Raw genomic sequence first — 19,381 nt, 5'->3', positions numbered from 1 at the left:
CCCACAAATCTGTGTTTTTTCTTTTAAAATTTTTTTCCCGGGGGGGGGGGGGGGGGGAAAAAAAAAAAAAAAAAAAAAAAAAAAACTCCAGCAGCTCATACAATGGCTTACACTGAATATTATTCTATTAAAAAAAAGCATTCATTTGAAGCAGTGTATTAATCTCTGTGCGCATCAGACCAGGGTTATTAGTAGCAACTAATTGAGTTTATTCCCTGGGATGCAAATGATGCAGTGGCAATTATTATTTTATCTGCTCCACCAAAAGCTCAATATGGTTTTAACAAAATAGGAGGACGGGTGAAGTAATTTCATTCACTGCCTTTAAATGTGCAATTATGCATGAATTTAGGGACTACTCTGTATGCGTTTAAGATCGTCTAAGTCTTTTATTTTGAAGGATTCTTTTGTAGTTATCCTGTGGGATGGTGTGCAGCAATATGGTACTTACATTTCTGCTGTTTGCATTGTTTAAACAAGCCATTTAAATAAAGTAAGTACATGACTATAGCCCTACGCTAACATGCAAAAAATGTTCCTGCTATTGAAAATGAAGGTGAGAGGAGTGGGCATTTGAGACACAAGATAAAAACATAACCACCGGCTTATGAGGGCAACTCTTCAGCAACGCTCAGGATGTTCTTCAATTCTTCCATTATTATTTATTTAATATTGTTGATATCATCACCACCTCCTGCCAAAATGTGGCCATGCTTTAGTTAAAAATCTGTCAACAAATATAAATTTTAAACAGTAAAATTACATTTGTAGCAAATTGTGAACTAGTATAGCGGCGGTCTTCGTCGAGAATTCTGAAAAGTGTGCTATGCATTATATTCAGCCTCTTTTACTTTGATACCCCAAAAATGAAATTAGGCGTTAGTGCCTTCAGAAGTCACATAATAAATAGAGTCAACTCGAGTTTAATTTAATAAGCTCAGCTGTTCTGCGAAGGCCTTGTAGCATCATTAAGACCAAGAAACACAACAGATGGGTTACAGATAAACCTTTATAGAAGTTTAAAGCAGGTTTATGCTGGGGTTTGAATCTTTAGTTGCAATTTCATAAAAATGTGTTACTTATGTTAGATGTCGGCAAAGTGCTTTAATCTTCTCTTGTACCTGCACTTTAAGCATTGCCTATTATTTTAGCATTCCACTTTGCTCTAAAGAACCATTAAACAAAATGACTTTACATAATGTTTTTTTTTTTTTGTACTTTGACCAAATGGTGTATTATGAAGGATAATTTTACGTCAACTTATTCCCCTGCTTCTAAAAAAAAAAATGTAATTCCAATAAATATGCATGTATCCACTGGAGTGAACAAAGCTGAGAAAATATGCTAGAATAGCTCTGTTATGTGTTTGGACTGAAAACAAACTCGACTAAGAAAACGGGTTGCGATATTATGTACGGTATACCACAGGGGACTTACGCTACCATGTTACCTGCTGGTGAATTATTATGAGTGTGTTTATATATTGGCTGCACAGAAAAAAAGAGAGAAAAAAAATCTACTGCTATAGACTGTCAATATATCACTGTCAACCGTATTATGTGTGTATTTTTACACACAGCGGCCTGTTTAATGGCCTTTCACATTTACTTCAGTCTAGTCTGTGACAGTGCTTTCATTATATGATTATCATAGATGTGCTACGGCGACAGATCTTGACAGTTTGCTAAGTCAGAGGTATTAGAGTTTAATGAGCAAATGCACTAATCCTCTTCAGGTTGTTCTCCACAAAAAGAAAAAAAAAAGACAAAAGCAGAGAGATGGAGGGATATTTCAAGAAGCTGCAGCCTTGATTTCGGTGCGAACAATAGCAGCGAATAGATCCTGCAACAAAAGAGCTGGAAAACAATAAAGTGCTGAGCTAAACAAGGACGTGTTAGATTTAACGCGCCCGGCTAACAAACTGTGGCACCCCTGATGTTCTGGCAGATGACGGATGAGACAGTTGCGAACAAAAAGATTCAGAGATAAATTAAAGTAAACCGACAATTATTTTAGAGACACATGACTGATCCAAAAGACTCTGTCTTCTCTCAAGACAGAGCAAAAGAGAAATGATGCCGATAAGGAAGCTGATGCTGCAGCCTCGAATAATCTTAGTACAAAGTTTTTTTTGACTTTACGGAGGGTTAAGAAGTGCCACGTTACTGCTTGAAGCTGTCGGTAAGCAACAACATTGTGATTAAAAGTGTCTTCAAACGTGTCGTTAATTAAAACATTTTATTTTGTCTGGTGGTCCGAGGGATATCTGAAAACTATTACTGTGGCCACCGTTTTACTGGGTTTCGACATCCGGGCCCCTTAAGGACTTCTTTTTAATTATTTAGCAACTACTTCTTCATAATGCATCAAAAACAAACAAAGACGACTGCAGTATGCTTACCGGCTCCATGCCTATTTATGTTTTAAAACTTTGTCTATTGGTGCCTGCAATGCAGGCTACAAAATCACATTTATTGCTGCTGTTGAACTATTGTGCACCTGTCTTGCGTTTCTGTGGCATGTGGACAAACAGGAATGAAAAATGTTGTATGCCATTTAGCAGTGCGCTTCTACTTTAGTTACATGATCTAGTAAATTATGTTAGATCGCTACAATTTCAACCAGCTATAGAAAGTAAGTATCTAAATTGACTAATACACCAGCATTAACCTCATATTGCGATCTTAATCTGGGTTCTTACTGTTCATGAGGATGCCTTGAAAAAACCCGAAATCTCTTGCGTCTTGTAATTACGACCCCGCTGTGGCAAAAAGAACAGTGGCAATGGCAGTATCGTCTCCCAGCATATCACAAAAGACTGCTCAGGAAAGGGTTTAAAACACTAATGAACCCACAGGCACTGATCCGAACTAAAACTCTCCAAATCCCAATCCGATCAAGCCTGCACAGAATTACGCACAAGGCTGACGAGAACAGGCTCAATCCTGCAAACTCAGCCACCGACGTCCAGACGCCAAACAGGACAGGACTCCCTCTGAGTCACTGTGTCCGAGCCCAAACAGGCCGGAGCTTTCCTGACTGAATTGAGTTTCGAAACCTAAAAGGCAGAGAAATCTCTAAAATGTACGGTGCTGTGCACAAAATGAAAAAAAGAAAACAAACATAGCTATATTACGTACGTTCAGGAAATTGGAGAGGAGCTTCAGGATTTCAGTGGTGGAGTTGTAAACATCCCGCCAGTCGTAGGGCAGCGTGCCGGGCGGACGGTCTTCTGGAGCGCCATTGTACAGGAAGTTCTCCAGCAGCTCGGCCGTCCATCCTGTCCCGCTGAGCCGCTGGTTGAGGGCAGCTGCGAATATGGGATCTGCCAGCAGAGCCTGATTTTGACACCAAGAAGATGTATGTCATTAGACTACAGCTGTCAGTTGTTATAGGCACAAAGATGGCAGTGAGAAGAAAAATGAATATTAATGGGGGACTAACAGGGTCCAGTACTGTGGGGGTATATTCTAATGAAGGGTAAATAAAGGCAGGTCAGATTTAAGTAGGGCTGGATTTAACTTTTTAGTGGATTCAAAAGGCAACTTTTGAAGCTCAAAATTCTCACAAGATTTTTTTTTTTTTTTTTACAATCTTGTCAGAATTTTGAGCTTGAAAAGTTGTCTTTCATCATTTTCACTAAAATGATGATGAATTTATTGACTTGTACACGTTCGTGTGTTGACAGATCTGGACAACGATCAACTGCGTATGAAAAAAAGCAGAAAAATATAACACTTTCTCAATAGTAAAAATAAATCCTAATCAAATCTTGTTGCATATCGAGAACCCATAAACAATTATTTCATTCACGGATAAGGGGAAAACGTGTGCATCGTTCCTTCTAAACCTGACATAAAAGGATGGAGCTGCTTCGGTGATGCAACAAATTAGCAAAGCTGATATGCGGCTCAGAGTGGGAACAAGTGCCGAGCAGTGATATAGACATTTAAATGTCCCTCATACAAAAGTTTTTTAATAATGCATTCGTTCTACTCCCACCTTTTTAGTTTAAAAGTGATGCCCTTCACTTAGTAGCCATAACCATTTCCCTCCTCCTCCCCAAGTGTTACACGGCTCTCATATAAAACGAAGGGACTATATTGCTGCCGGACAATCATTAGAACCATTAAAATTAGGCCTCTGCTGGAGAACCTGAAAGAAACTGACCGCCCGATTAATTACAAGTCATTGTATTTTGCTGTAGTTTGGAAATCCATTACGGCTAATTATTATGTTTCAAAGCCAATAGGCACGAGGTTCTGGTGCAGAAACTGAGCTGAACGTCAACCGAGCACCGGTCATCTGTTGCGCTAAATCCTGACGTGACATTCAAGCATCTTCTGCCAAGTGTGCTCGGTGGCATTTCAGCACCAACACTTCTCATGACATTATGCCAAACCTAAGAACAGCGTGTCACATTAAGTAATGTTTCTGCTGTGTAACCTTTAGGAATAAAATGGAAATATATCTTAGCTTTTTTGTGTGTGTGTGTGTGTGTGTGGTTGATACATTAAAAACATGCAATATCCAAATAAATGGTCATCTTTACAGATGTGGAATTATGATTAAAACTGTTTGTCGTCACGGTCTGACCACCCAAGTTTAGGATTTAATGCATTAGGATGTAGTAAAATTGTATTATTTTTACCAAGTTCTTAAATGATTAAAAATCGAATCTCAAATGTAAGAGCGCATAGCAGATTGGATACTGTAATTATTTAATAAGTAAAGCAAACGAAAAGAATTTCTAAATTTATCAAGACATAGTGAGACAAATGATCCATAAGATAATGGCATCTGCCTAACTTCCCAGGAATTGATGTTGCAGTCAATTCGCCTAAATGGTAAATACATGAAATGTTTAGAGAAATTTCAAAAACTATCCTTTTCAGACTCCACAAACCACATTCGGAACGTTAAATATTAAAATGCATGTCCAGGCAGTTAACGACAAAACAATTCTAGCTTGAGGAATACCAAGTGGAGGCCTTACTAATAAAAAACAAACAAAAAAAAAAAACAGCCACATCTGAATAAATGTTGCTCTTCTGGACCAAAGTTCTCTTTACAAGTGATACCAAAGTAGACTTTTGCAGTGCAAAAAAAACCCTGATGTACCGCAGCACTTAAACCAGCGGTGAAGCACAGTGGTAGATGGGTAATGATTTGACCTCGACATGAATAAAACTGATAGGACCTGAAAGGTACTGTGACGAAACGAATGTTCACAAAACGCAACTGAAGCAATTCAAAGAAAGAATGAAAGAATTTCATAATTCCAAGAAGAATGACGTTTAAGACAGATGGTCGAAGAAAGCACGACGACTTATTGTTGCTAACGTGGGTCTCAGCCCTTCGAGTCATGGACTGTACTCCATTTTTTTCTTCATCTTTGCTAAATAAGTATTGTTTGTGTGAAATCTGTGCCTTTTTTCCCCGCTTTATGTTACAGTTTAATCTGGTTACATAATATCACTTTAATTTGTAGTGATCCACATAACTTCTAGCATCAAAAGAGTTTGCACCTTTACTTTCTTTACCTCACTGGTTTACGTCATGTAGGAGCATCAGCCGGTCAAACGGAGCGTAGCCGTTAAAGCGTCTGTTCAGCTGAAGTTTGTGTCTGAATGGGTCGCCCACCGCTTAATGTTCTGTGGCATTTGAACCAAAATTGTTGCAGATGCACAGTTTAACCTCCCGGGTCAAGTGTTAAATGAACTTATTTGTCATGAGACTGCCTTCCGGTGACAAAGTCATATGTGCTTGCTTTTCTTCCTAAAAGAAACGGAAACCTTTGATCCGCATGGTGGCTGTACAATTTTCCAAGAAGGTCAAAAGGTCTCCAGAAGGACGCACCGGAGTGAATGTTTGCAGACACTGGTCCTGGCCGTTATATGGCACCATTGTCTACCTTTGAGTAGCATGCTTCAAATACATTACCGTGATTCAAATATATGTCTCACGATGCTTATTTTATCATTTCTGATGAGACGTGACATATTTCATCCCTAATTCTAGACGCAATGGTTGAAGATACTGGTGTAAAACAGCAGCCTGTAACCTTGAGGGACCTCTAGAGATGACGAACCTTTGAAAGCCACAAGTTTCATAGTGAGCGGTGGGCATAAAGCCGGGCTGGGAGAAAATGAAGACAAAGGAGGATTGCAGGTCCATTTGTGTAAAGGTTAGGGCTAGGGTAATGAATACCCTTGCTATATGGAGCTCCCGATGTCTGCTTCCCTCCAGCTGCCTATAAGCTCATTTGGAGTGACACCGGAGTAATGTCAGTGTCAAGGAAATACAGCGAGAGGCAAACAAAGAGCAAGAGAGGAGGAGGAAAGAGAAGTGGTGGCGAAGAGTCTGCAACCTTTATTTCTGCTGGATAATCCCCTCCGCCAGGATGAGAATTATCCTGCACTTATCCATAATTACTTTTCTCCCTCGGTTTTCGTACCCAACAGAAGGTGCTGCAAATTGATGCACACAGCATGTATATGTTCACCTGCAGCTTCATTCACCTACCTCTTATTTTAGTTTTTTTTTATTTTTCCACAGAAAAATATGCCGATCCTTGTAACAACTGCATAATTGTAGTGGTTTTTCCATTGATACTTTAATAAAACAGAAAAAAAAATATAGAATTTGAACATGTATAGTAGCTACAATCTACAATTAATTCAAACTTGTGCACCCTATTCTTGTGTGTGTTTGTTTTTTTTTTCTGCAAAAACAATGACTTAAATGGATCATCAGTAAAATGCTTAATTACCAAATGTATGCCAACGCTGAGTTCATGTAATCATCTGACTGGCGATGTACGTTAAGTAATTCCTATTTTCTCTTAAAAAGAACAGCCTTTACACTTCTTAAGAACAAAAGAATTTCATCCCGTGGGCTGGAGTGGAACCCAATTGCTGATAAGAACAATTTTCAGAGACAATTTGTTCATTATTTTTGACTGAACTGCAGGAGTAGGGCCTACAGGAGAGAGAGAGCTGTAGACAATGCAGTGCAGGCTGCTAAAATTGATCCTGCTCATCTTTTGATCCCTGGGTTGTTGTTGTTGTTGTTAGTGTCAGACTCGGCCTCGTGTGAGACTCTGGACTGTGTGGCGAGAGAAAAAAAAAAAAAACAGGTCTGCACTTCCAAGCACACGAGGCTCGGCGAAAACTAAAAAAAAGTGCCCTCATATGTGCATCCTTTTTTTTTTTTACATCTCTGCTGAAGCAAGCAACTGCTAGGTAATTTTCCTCTGTCATTTGACTCGGGACTAAATGCCAAGACAAACCCATTGCAGACAAAAGTAGACAGGGTTTTTTGCAAAGTGTAAATTGGTCATTTAAAACCGTTTCCTTCAGGCATCCACAGACTGCAATTTGGTATGGATAGATGTTCAGCTTTAAGGTTTACAACAGACTAAGACACTTGTAAAACATCTAAAAGTTTACTTCATGCAGCTCCTTTTTAATGAGATGCCAGAAACGGTGCTTAGTTTCATCCGGCCTAATGAACCTTGTAGTAGTTCCTCTCGTTCTACACAGCTGCGTTATTCAGTCAGCTGTCAGGCTCTGTGCTTCCTGGCCCCAGGAAGAATCAGGCTTTTAAAGCCTCTCGTCTTTTAAAAGAAGGCATCTTGTGATTTGGAGTATATAAAAAAAACTACAGATTTATAGTTAGTTATAGTACTTATTCATTTTTTAGCGATGCAATTGTTCTAAAATCTAGTAGCAACAACTTACAGGTCAGCGTAACTGTTACAAAGATCTGAACTACTTTAAAATAATAATTTATCTGTAGGTAAGTATTAGTTTGTGAGTGCACGTGCTTGTTTGTCCTGTGTTCTTTTGCATTTTGCCGGACTAGCAATGACTGCTGGAGACGGGCACCCTACAGCGACAAGTAGGTATATACGATAAATAGATAGATGCATAATTGATCAACTTGTGCCTATACAAGAGGCAATACAAAAAACCACAACTTTTTTTTTTAATCGTGTCAAAAAAGTACACTTTTTTTTCCTCTTTTACCTTGAAATTACGAAGAAAACCTTTCAGATAACCTAAGCGAAATGAGAAAAAACAAAACAAAACAGGACAGCGGTAATTCGGTGTGGATCTGCTTCGTTGGGCCTCACCCGCAGCGTGTTGACTTGAGTGCTATTCTGCAGAAAATCCCAGACACGTGGGCCAAGTTCATCCCAAGAATCTGCCAGCTCCTTTAACATGGCCAGGGAGTTGAAAGTGCTGTTTGCCTGGAACAAAAAACAAAATACACAAAAAAAAAAAAACAAAAACAAACAATGTTTAGCAAAAAAAAAAAAAAAACTCCAACTCATCCTTCCTTCCTCTCAATGGGAGGCACTAAGAAGCCAACACATGCATTAAAGTGCTCTACAATTTCACTCTCAGGAGGAACTCATTACGTCACAACTCCACTAAAACCTCCTTCCACAACCACTTCTTATCCTGCTTCTGACCCCCAAAGCCCCTGGGGGTGAAAGTAAATTCTTGTTTTTGCTCTATAACACCGACTTGTAAGCATTTAGTGTGTGGTGTGAAAAGGGTCGGCTTGAGTAGAGCACCGGGCCGGTGGCTGGGAAGCTGGCAGGTTTTGCACGCCCTCATTATACAATCTCTGTGGAAAATTCACCCTTCACATTGAGTTTGTTTCGCCTGAAATTCTGCTGATCTCTTGGAGAAAAATCATGTCATGAAATGATAAAACATTCATTAAAAAGGCCTCAAGTCTACATATTTGATTTTTTTTTTCTTCAGCCCCATTAGTAAAGTGTGACATACAGGCTTTATACAAATAGAAAGCATCCTCTAGTCACAATTAATTATGCACCAAACAATATATTCGAATATATATACTCCAAATAAAACTGATTTCCAGCTATATAAAATGCAGCCTGCATCTGCAGGAGGGATAAAACCCAATAACATAACCTGCTTTTTCTCTCTCTCTCTTTGTTCTGAACCTACTTCCTTCACCAGGAGGCGAGCAGCAGGTGTATCAGGTGTGTAGAGGACCTTCCCTTGCAATAATGGCTTGAAGGTGCTCCAAATGTAGCGCAGACCAGGTGTGCCCTCCAGGGTGTCGACAAGACTCTGACAAAAGGCATCTGCGGAAGACAGGAGGTGAGCGGAGAAGTTTGGGAAAGTCAAATCAAAGGCCAAGAGAACATTGACAAACAGGAGTTCAACATGTGGTAGCCGTCTTGCATTTGTGAGCGTTTAATTCTCGTCTTTTCAGAAATAATTTGTGAACATAAACCGTGTGTTTTTAATTTGATACGCAACGCTTCTGAAAAAAATGTTCATCCGGCGTGAATGTTTTACAGATTTTGAATTTTTAACACAAATACTATCAAAAAAAAAGCTTCTTTATTGCTAAAAGAAGTCTGATATTAACAACTACTAATTAGAACTATCCAGTGTTAAGAGTTGGCATAAACCTGAGGCCTATTTAAATAAAATATTGAATTAAGTTTTAATATTAAAGACTCAGGGTAAATACAAAAAGCAGGTTAAAATTAAAACAGCTATCCAAACCAACCTGGTTATGTGAAAAGGTAAATGACCCCTTCCTAAATTATGAATTTTTAGGCCAACTGGGAGAGAGAAAGAACATTTTTATGATGTTCCTACGACGACAAACGACAGTCCTCGTCCTTTCGCGCAAGTATCCTTCAAATTTGTGAAGTTTGTGGAGCCCTATTCAACCATAAATGTTTGTTCAGGCAAAATCACACAAATTATCCCTTCATTAGTTTGAAACTTGATTTCTAACTTCCATCAAAGTTAGAAATGAAATATACAATATGCTTATTGTATACCTGTTTGAAGACCTGAACAAATAATAGTGTTGTGTTGTCGTCTCGCCATTCTGTTGCTGACGAAATATGGCCAGGAAATAAGAACGAACCCAATGTGTTTGACGTACAGACGCGCCGTTTGAGGGGTTCTATGTTTGAGAATCTCCCTAGTAGCAGCAGTTAACATTAAGAAGTGCGAGGAAGACACACATCAAATGGCTTTAAAGAACATGGCAAGAAAGAAAGATTGTCAACAAGGGGAAAATATCGATCCAATCAGAGCACTTCAGCACAGATGTCTTTATATAAACCGTAGCCTTGATTAAGGACTTGTTCATTTTCCAATCAGTTACAGTCACTGGCTTGGCAGATGTAGGTGATTTCTTTGCTAAACTTTTGCAGGTACTTTGAAACAAAAGAAATTATGAAAGCATTTATGACAACGCTTTGAAATGAAGTGGTTTTGAGCACTTAGCCTTTTACCACATATTGTTGGAAGAATAATACAACTGCTGGTTGAAAGATCAGAATCGAGTGAGCTTTAGATGGTTGGGAAAACTTGGTTCAAAGTTGGAGAGTAAGTGGTTGTTTACCATACTTGGGAGGATTCAATGTGACCTTATTAGTGAAACGTTCAATGGAAATTTTAGTCAGTGAATAAAAATCACTCAATTGAATGGACACCGATTTAGTTATAACTACAGCAGCTTTGGAAAAAGAAAGTTGCAGAGAGGATGTGTTTATCATGTTTTGTTTTTTACTGAAAAACACTGACAGGCTGAAGTAAACACAAGTCAAGGGTCCACACCAGACTACATACCGAAAAACTTCTATCAACCAAGTAAAAAAAAAAAAAAGGAAGAAGAATCGATAAGCACAGAAGCAGCAAGATCATTATTAATTTAACTTTTCTGCCAACCTGAATATTGCTACGTTGTGAGAGTGCTGTAAGTTACATGAGGTCTGTGCTGTGAGCAAAAGCACCTGGAGCACATCGAAGGCTTGTTCTGTAACTTTCATTTTACTTGTTTTGAATCCGAATGAGTCGTTCTTGAAGTGCGGTACTTTATCAAGCAACCGATCGATGTGGTGCGTCATCTGCCATTCAATAGGGCCGTCTGGCTCTCCCCGTTGTTCCGACGCCTGTCAGTGCATCGTTGCTTTTTCCTGCCACATCTATTTTTTTTTTTTTTTTTTTACCATCAAGACTTCGGTGCCTCCAAGCTCTCTACTCTCATTTCACCAGGGCAGCCATGTCTCCCATCAGAGGTAGTTTAGAGGCCATTTTTAGTGCAATTAAATGTTAGCCCTTCTGCCTGCTGGTCATCTTTCCCTGGTGCTCCAGGGAGGTCGGTGCACACACGGCTAATGGCCTCCCTTTAGGTTGGGTCCGGCCACCTGTTCTCTTCGCAAGCTGCAGCGATGGCACTTTCTGCAATCCTAACACTCGAGAAATGAGCAGTGTGGATTACGTTCAGCTCAGCAACCGTCTGTTCAACATGCGCTTTGGTTTGATTGGAAAACTAACTCCTCTTTAGAAAATATCCTTTATAAGCTTATGGTGTTTCACAAAAGAAGAAGAAGAAAAAAAAAAACATTAGCAATACTGACATGTCTCACCAGCCGCCCGGTGAGACATGTCAGGGTTTGACTGAATGCAGCTGCAGACTGCCAGTAAGAAAGTTTTACACAGCAGGTGACAAGATAAAGACAATAAACTTCTGATTTCACTACATCCACAGGCATAAATTGTCCTGTCAGTGTTTCTGAAGACAATCCCAGGATTCATATTGTCTGAAGTAAAAGAAAAAGCAAGCTTCTCAGAGATTAGGTAGGGCCAGATGAAAACATTTATTCAGGCAAGAATATTTTAGTTGTTTGTTTTCCCCTGTCACATGTAATCAGTCTTTTAAGAGTAAACAACAAATCTATCAAAAAAAAATAATAATAATAATAATATTTGTGAAAATAGAATTGCCTCGTTCAAATCATTAACAGGCACTGACCATAATTTTGACTCAGTTTCACTCCAAGTCCTTTACTGGCAGACCCGTAGAACCACTGAATCATTTGAACAGCTGCTTAATATTGGACAGTAAACACTGAGACATATTCAAAATATTGCAGCTGAAGATTTGTTTCTGTTTTGCAATATTTAAACTTTTGTGTATATTTTATTTTTGCAGTAGCATGACTGATTTTTTTTTTTTTTTTGAAATGGTAACCTTTGTAAATAATAGAGCAGTAGTTGACTGGCTTAAGAATATAGTAAGTTTATACTTCTACCAACTATTTTTGATGGAAGAATGAAACATAATATGCAAATGTGATGCAAATTGTTGATATCAATGTATTTGATCATGATTGTTGAAGTAAACTCTCAACAAAAGATCTTAAAAAGCAACACTTCATGCCCTGATCTAAAGAATCTCAAGCACTGATGAGAAACAAAATCAATAAGAGCTATGAGCTAATAACGGGTTGCGAAGATATTTTTGGAGAAAACATGGGGCAATGGTGAACCTTCCCAGGCGAGGGCAACCTACCAAAACTGCTCCATTACTTATCTAGAACATCTATGGCACAGGGGCCTTTTTTCCACCCCGCAGCTAAGCCCAGCGTTCATAACTCAGCGATTTAAAAATAAAAAAAATAAAAAATATGACTGTACAGAAATGGGGCTGCACAGTGGCGCAGTTGGTAGAGTTGTTGCCTTGGAGCAAGAAGGATCTGGGTTCGATTCCTGGCCCCGCTCTTTCTGCATGGAGTTTACATGTTCTCCCTGTGCATGCGTGGGTTTTCACCGGGTACTCCGGTTTCCTCCCACAGTCCAAAAACATGACTGTCAGGTTAATTGGCCTCTCCAAATTGCCCCTAGGTGTGAGCGTGTGTCTCTGTGTTGCCCTGCGACAGACTGGCGACCTGTCCAGGGTGTACCCCGCCTCTCGCCCAGAACGTTAGCTGGAGATAGGCACCAGCAACCCTCCCGAAGGTCTGCATCACATCTGGTGTAAGACTAACAGCATTTAAACCTGAAGAGACTCACATGGAGAGAAACAGTGATTACAAAAATAAAAACAAAATAAAAAATTCGCCCTATGTCTTGTCTCATGACCCGGACATATTGTTCATTTCCTCATTGTTGTCAAATCCTCTTTAAACTGCATAAACTATGACAGTCCTTTCTGATGTTGGCAATACAATCTTCTCTGTGGATGCAGATGCAAGCTCTGTGTTGATAGAAAAAAATATCAGTAACCCAAATACGAAACAACCATAGCCGAATTGAAATTATCCAGCATTTTCCATGAACTCAATTTCCCATTTATCATTTCAGAATATGAAATGATAAATGGGAAATTGGTCTATAATGTTGATCCTCAAAGAATCTCAACGCTTAAGTTCAAAATTTGCTTAGGTTTCCATTTTTAATGAGCAATTGAAAAAGAGATTTCTCCAACCATGTTTGTTTTAACTTGATTGTCAAGCATTTTAATAATGAAATCCAAGCCGACAGGACAAATGCATAACTTCTTCTCTTTATTTACTTATTGTTTCAGCCCACAAAGCTGCAGGGCTTGTTTTTCTTTTGAGTAAAATCGACACTTGTTTTGTTTAATAGACTGCTGTGTAGCTAAACTTGGCCAGCTGTTCTGCTGATGGGACAAAAACAGATGTGCTTTATGTTTCACAAAACAAATGTGAATTTTGGGCATTAAATAGAAGTTAAAATTTAGCTTTAAGGCAGTAATTTCATAGTCTGGAGGAGTAAAAAAAAAGAAAAGAAAAGAAAAGTAGTGTGTTTACAACTCCCAACATTAAATAGAATACCTAATGAAGTACGTTAAAATGTTAGTAACTTATTTATCCAACTCTATTTTTTCCACAGCAGGGTAAATGTGTATATTTATTACAAAAGAATATTGATGAAGAGAAGGAAAATGATGAAAACACCTGATGAAATTTGTTCCTCACCATTTGCATGAATAGAATGAATCATTTGAATCTTTCTAAATCTGTGAAAAGATATTTTGTAATCTCTGTCCTCATACATAACCGTTACACATCATTAGGGGCGCACCAATTGCAGTTTTCTGGCCGATCGCCGATCTTTTTAAAACGCCTAACCTGCCAATACTGATTTTGGACGATTGCTGCCTGAAATGATACTCAATATAGCGAGAAAATTGCTGAATTGGCACCAGTGGGATGACTTCTGTTAAGTGCAAACATGCAGACATGACCTGGTGGGCCGGTCTATCAGTAAAACCTTTCTCCCGGGAGAGCAGAAGATTGATTGTAATTCTGATCCTGTTTAGGCCAGTTCACTTGTAAAATATCACAGTAAAGGGGAAAATCAGGCCTTCGTTGGGTCTGCCCCTCAACTTTGTAACAAACTGCTTCTTCACACCATGCTCTTCCCAACATTAGACATTTAAAAACCCCATTTGAACGCTCACTGTTATTCTTGGATTTGTCATTGTGTCAAGTGCTTTAATAAACTTGCGAGCAATTGACAAATGGACTAAATAAAAAGACACGCGCAGTTTTGTTCCTGCCTCCATAAATGTATTCTGATAATCAAAGCGAGAGGTGGCGTTTCTCGACAATAAAGTGAGAATAAAGGTGACAGTGAGAAATGCTTTGCAGCTTAATATGAATCACCTTTGTGTCTTGGGAAAGATAAATCATTTTTGTATATTTTCTGTGCTGAAGGGAACATCAGATTACAGAGGTGACATATTCTCCAAGTCTCTGTGGCTTTTTTTTTTTTTTGACAACAGAAGCTTAGTTTATTACCGAACAGACACTGAAACAAGACAAAACAACAAGCTGGTCTATACACTAGCCTTAGCCACGGTAAAATAATTGCTTGGAGCCTTAAGCCAGCCCCTCAACTTACCTGACAAATTTAATCAATTTGAGTTGTACCCTAGAGAGGGGCTCAATTCAGTACCTCTGTGAAACAGTGCTGTCAAACTCACACACACACACACACACACACACACACGCACACACACACACACACACACACAGACATTTATATTTCTAACTATATTTGTCTTTCTAACCATATGTATTGGCTTCCACTTGCTTTTTGCATTTGGACCTTTGAACAAGAAATTTAACAACCTCTGATCTGCACCGATAGAACTGTGATGCAATAAATTAAGATAGAATTATGTTAGAGTAGGTCATTTTTAAAGTAAAATGTTCAACAAAAAAAATGTCAAAGGTAACAAAAGATACTATTAAAATAAAACTAAATGTGCAGCATGGTATTTTAAGAGGAAGTTAAAAAAAAAAAAAACGGCATAATGATTAGCTAAGCCATGACGTAACAGACATTTTACATAAACAACAGCTGCCCGTTGGACTCCTGGGTGAGCTCCAGCTGTTACATGAAAACATTTTATGGTGTAATAGTTTACACAGTTGTGATTTGTCATGCATTTAATTTAAAAGACGGAGAAGTATATGCGTCCGTGTCGTTCCTTGTTTACAGGTTCCGAGCCTCTGCGTGTATTTATGGTCAACCTAGTCCACCAGCATGACGCACTGAGATACTGAGAAAATAACTATGAACCACATGAAAGACTGCACAAACACCACATATATTTTCTTGTTTGATAGCTCACCTCAAAACAACATCGTATAAGCATTAAGTTTATGTTTATACGATGCTTTGGAAAATAAAAAAGTGTTTGCTCACTTCAGTAACCCATCTTGTTTTTCCTATTTGGTTATACTTGAAAGATTGAAATCAAGCCAATTCAAATATCAGACAATGATAACCGGGGAAAACGGCAAATGCCGTTTCCGGATTATTTCATTTGCTTAGAGAGACAGAATATATGCAGACTTAGACAAAAGCAAATAAAAAAAATTGAAACATTTTTTAAGGTATGGTTGAGGTTTATCTCAACCATTGAGATCACATACATGGAACCTGTTCGATAACATGAAGGCGGACAAATGATTGCAAGGTTCTAGAGAGTGCTAAAGCTAAATTTTAGGGCTGTAGGACTCAAATGAACCACAGAGAAACTCTGTTCACAAATGGAGGAAACATGGAATAATCGAAAAACTTCTCAGGAGTGCCTGGGCTACTAAGAGTAGCTACTGGTGACTCATTCAGGACGTCAGAAAAGGACCATCTAAAGAACTCACTGAAAGGTTATTCCAAAACTTTCATTTTGTTTGTATATATTTATATTTTTTGGAGGAGAATTAATGGATTTCATTAATTATGGAAAGTCATCCACGGCTTTTAGGAGGAAAGTAGCCTTGGGCTACCCCCAGCATGTTTGAATGTTTATATGACTCTGTGCTAGCTTTACAAGAGATTTAACAAGATTCTGAAAATATTATTTTTCACTTGTCAGTTCACTCAATATTTTTCCAAAGGTTTTTAGGGAGCATCAATGTGTTTTTTTGTTGTTGTTGTTATTTATCCATTATAAAATGAACCTTTGTTTCCTTCTTGTTTCCGGCCTGGAACTGAATGTCTGTTTCTTGTTGTCAAATCTTGGACTCTAACCTACTGAAGTCTGGACACCAAATGGGATGTGGTTCTTTTATGAAAATCCTCAAATGTGGATGAAAAGCAAACATTGCTCATCCAGAATGTGAAACAAATTTAGTTTTTCACATTTTGAAGTGAGCCGCCATTGAATAAGTAGTTGAGAAAACAACCAGTGCAATATTTCTATGAAATATAGTTCCATTTCCTTTACGAAAGCAACACAAAGGTTATTCTCCAAAGTTAACCAATAAAGAGATTTTGCTGATTCATTGGCAAAAACCGGAGATCTATCCTCTGTTTCCCTGGTCCTCTTGAGAGTACTTTTAGACTTACACAAGAGGCATAATTGGCCATTATGCAGACATACTGCATACCCCAGGACCATTTACATAGACCAACACAATGAAATGCTACAGCAGATCTGAAAAAGCCATTAGCATGCTAACTGAGATGTTACTGCTTATTATGTAAGTAGGGTACGCTGTCTTCGCTAATTTGCACTGGCATGAGCATGCAGTTTCACTCCGCAGAGTAACTTTATTCCCAAGGAATAGCAGCTTCTTATTAGAATCTAATTTTGTGCAGTTTTCTCCAAAGAGCAAGCATTTAATGAAACAGGACTGTGGGGTCTCTAATGAGCACAGGGCTACAAGATGTTTCGCTGCACATCTAAGGCTCAGAGCGTTTATGGTGCAAGCTCATTCAGTTATTCTTTAAGCTCCCCACACCGTAACCTGGAGTTGTGCTTTTATGGATACATAGTTTTTGTTTTGTTTTTTATTAAAAACAATTTTTAAAAAATTATCTGTAGTTTCAACTACAAATATATACAAAAAGGGTAATTTATTAACCAGTTAATTTATTTCCAGTAATTTCATTTCAAAATTGAAGGTTGCATATTATTGAGTTCTTTTTTAAAGTATTTAAGAGGGCAAGCGCTGATTTTAACCAAAACAAAATAAATAAATACAACTGCATACTCAAAATCTCTCAGGCTTCTGAGAATTCTGACATGTTTTTCAAAAGCAGTTGACACATTTTTTTTTTTTTATCTTTTGACAAACTAGGTTCTAAAAATATTTTCATAACAGCAAATAAAAGGTAAAACTAAAGAAGTCTGTTGGTGAAACTACAAAGACTGGACATATTTTATATTTGTTTCTCAGGAATTATGAAAATAAATAAAAATCAGAACTTTTAGCAACCCAGTCTCAAAATGAGCAACCCACTGTATTTGTTATCTTCAACAGAAGCAGATATGTTAAATGCACTTTAATCATTTCAAATTATTATGCAGGACATGGATGTACCTTATTTGCACTTTCCTTCCTTTTGTCTTTAACAAATTGCTCCATAGACAAGAGAAACAAAAATCCTTGCATGCATACCCTGTGCGCCCATTTCACCTTGATAGAGTCCTCAACCTTTACACTATACACTAATAATTCAGACATCAAACACGAGCTTTACTGCAATGAGAACACCAGGTTAGATCAAAGGCTGATGCACAACTGTTTATGTAATCTACATTTCAGCTTTTACTAATTAAATCAATCAAGCATGAGTACACTTGTGTTATAATCGCAGGAAGTGTTCCAGTTTCTTCTAACTTGTGTAAATGAACCAGTTTTCTGTGTTACTGCTTGGAATAAATCTCTAATCAGCAGCTTCACACTTCAACTAGGCACACAGCGGTGTGGAGGAAGTTTTAACTTTACAATATTGATGGATTCCTGCACTGCGGCGAATTATCAATACGGGAGACAAACATCTAAAACATGTACGCCTAATGTATAGGAAATCCGTGGGAAGGCTTTGGTGAGTGGCATTTCTGCCCTTACCACTAAAAGACCAGTTTCACTGTGAATAACTAACTTTAACTAACTTTTATGTTTGCTCTAGGATTGATTTCATAAAAGGGACACAATCCGTCTCACTCCTGAGCAGTACGACGGCTTGACATTCTCATGACGATTACATAGCGTGTAATTGGTTGGACGGGTGTCCTTCAGGCATCTGGATTACATTTCATGTTGTTTGTGTGACTGCTGCTGTGTTGGGTTTTTACTTAACTGAGGAAGCATCTGCAGAATAGGCTGTAAAAACAGATCTGAACCAGTTTACATTCTGAAGATGATCATCTTTTTGGCATTCATGTTAGCATCCATCATGGCGTCCGTCGTTCTGGCTGGCCTAAACGATTCTTCGGTTTGATTTAAATTTCTCAGGGGAAAAGCCCCAGTTTAGCGACAGTCCAAACAACCAATCAGACGTCAGCAATCCGATTGTTCGCCAAGCTGAACTAATAGCTTTTCTTGCCTCGCTTTATTGAAAGCTAATTTTATGAAATTGTGTGTTGAAAATATATATGTTTTAATTAAAATAGTGTTTTAATTGTACAGCTTGTGGCCAAGCAAAATCCCCTTCTGGCCAATTTATGTAAAACAGTACTATTCCTGAACATCTGAGGGCAATGTGGTCCGTTATGTTCATGAAAGTAACACTTCTATTTAAATAAATATGTCATGGAAAAGTGGTGGCATTGTAAATATCATGAAAGACTGTAAATGTTTAAAGTGCTACAAATCTGCTTTGGAACCGTCACCATTTTAACCAGCCACAAGTTTGACTCTCAAATGAAAACTCAAATTTTTGCCCCCCCTAAACTTAAGGCAGCAATGATTGACAGGTCACACCAAACCACCAGACCCTTTTTAAACAAAAATCAAAACTGTTCAGGAAACCACTTGTAGGTGAACTCAGCCATCTTCACAGAAATCCCGGTAATAGTTGAACCCAGCACTATAATTACCAACTAGTTGAAGAACATGGCTGCCACGGTAGCATTGCAGTTTCTAAATATCACAAAATGCTAATTCAGACTCAAATCTTCATCAAGACTTTTCGTGGACCATCTGTCCTCTGTGGGAAGTTTTGAAAGCAGTGTGTCCAAGTTTAGCATGCTGTATGTGTGCACCATGTGGTTCTGGTCCATCCAAACATTCACTCCCGCTTGGGAGAATCTGATGTGGAAT

The 19,381-nt window shown here is 38.4% G+C and overlaps 1 protein-coding gene across 1 annotated transcript in view; it reads right to left on the bottom strand.

Annotated features, from left to right (window-relative positions):
- LOC106944166 (ATP-binding cassette sub-family A member 1) overlaps nucleotides 1–19,381 on the bottom strand; it is a 194,754-nt gene that overhangs the window by 144,030 nt on the left and 31,343 nt on the right. Inside the window, exons 10-12 of the mRNA XM_015027397.1 lie at nucleotides 8,988–9,127; nucleotides 8,138–8,254; nucleotides 3,141–3,338 (exon numbers count right to left, since the gene is read on the bottom strand). Of these exons, the coding sequence (XP_014882883.1) occupies nucleotides 3,141–3,338; nucleotides 8,138–8,254; nucleotides 8,988–9,127 (455 nt within the window). The remainder of the gene's footprint in view (nucleotides 1–3,140; nucleotides 3,339–8,137; nucleotides 8,255–8,987; nucleotides 9,128–19,381) is intronic.

This window comes from Poecilia latipinna, unplaced genomic scaffold, assembly GCF_001443285.1.
Source record: "Poecilia latipinna isolate Pla-1442-1.1 unplaced genomic scaffold, P_latipinna-1.0 Scaffold102, whole genome shotgun sequence".
Taxonomy (NCBI): domain Eukaryota; kingdom Metazoa; phylum Chordata; class Actinopteri; order Cyprinodontiformes; family Poeciliidae; genus Poecilia; species Poecilia latipinna.
Note: the sequence above shows the minus strand (reverse complement) of the source record. Positions and strands in the feature narration are given on the sequence as shown.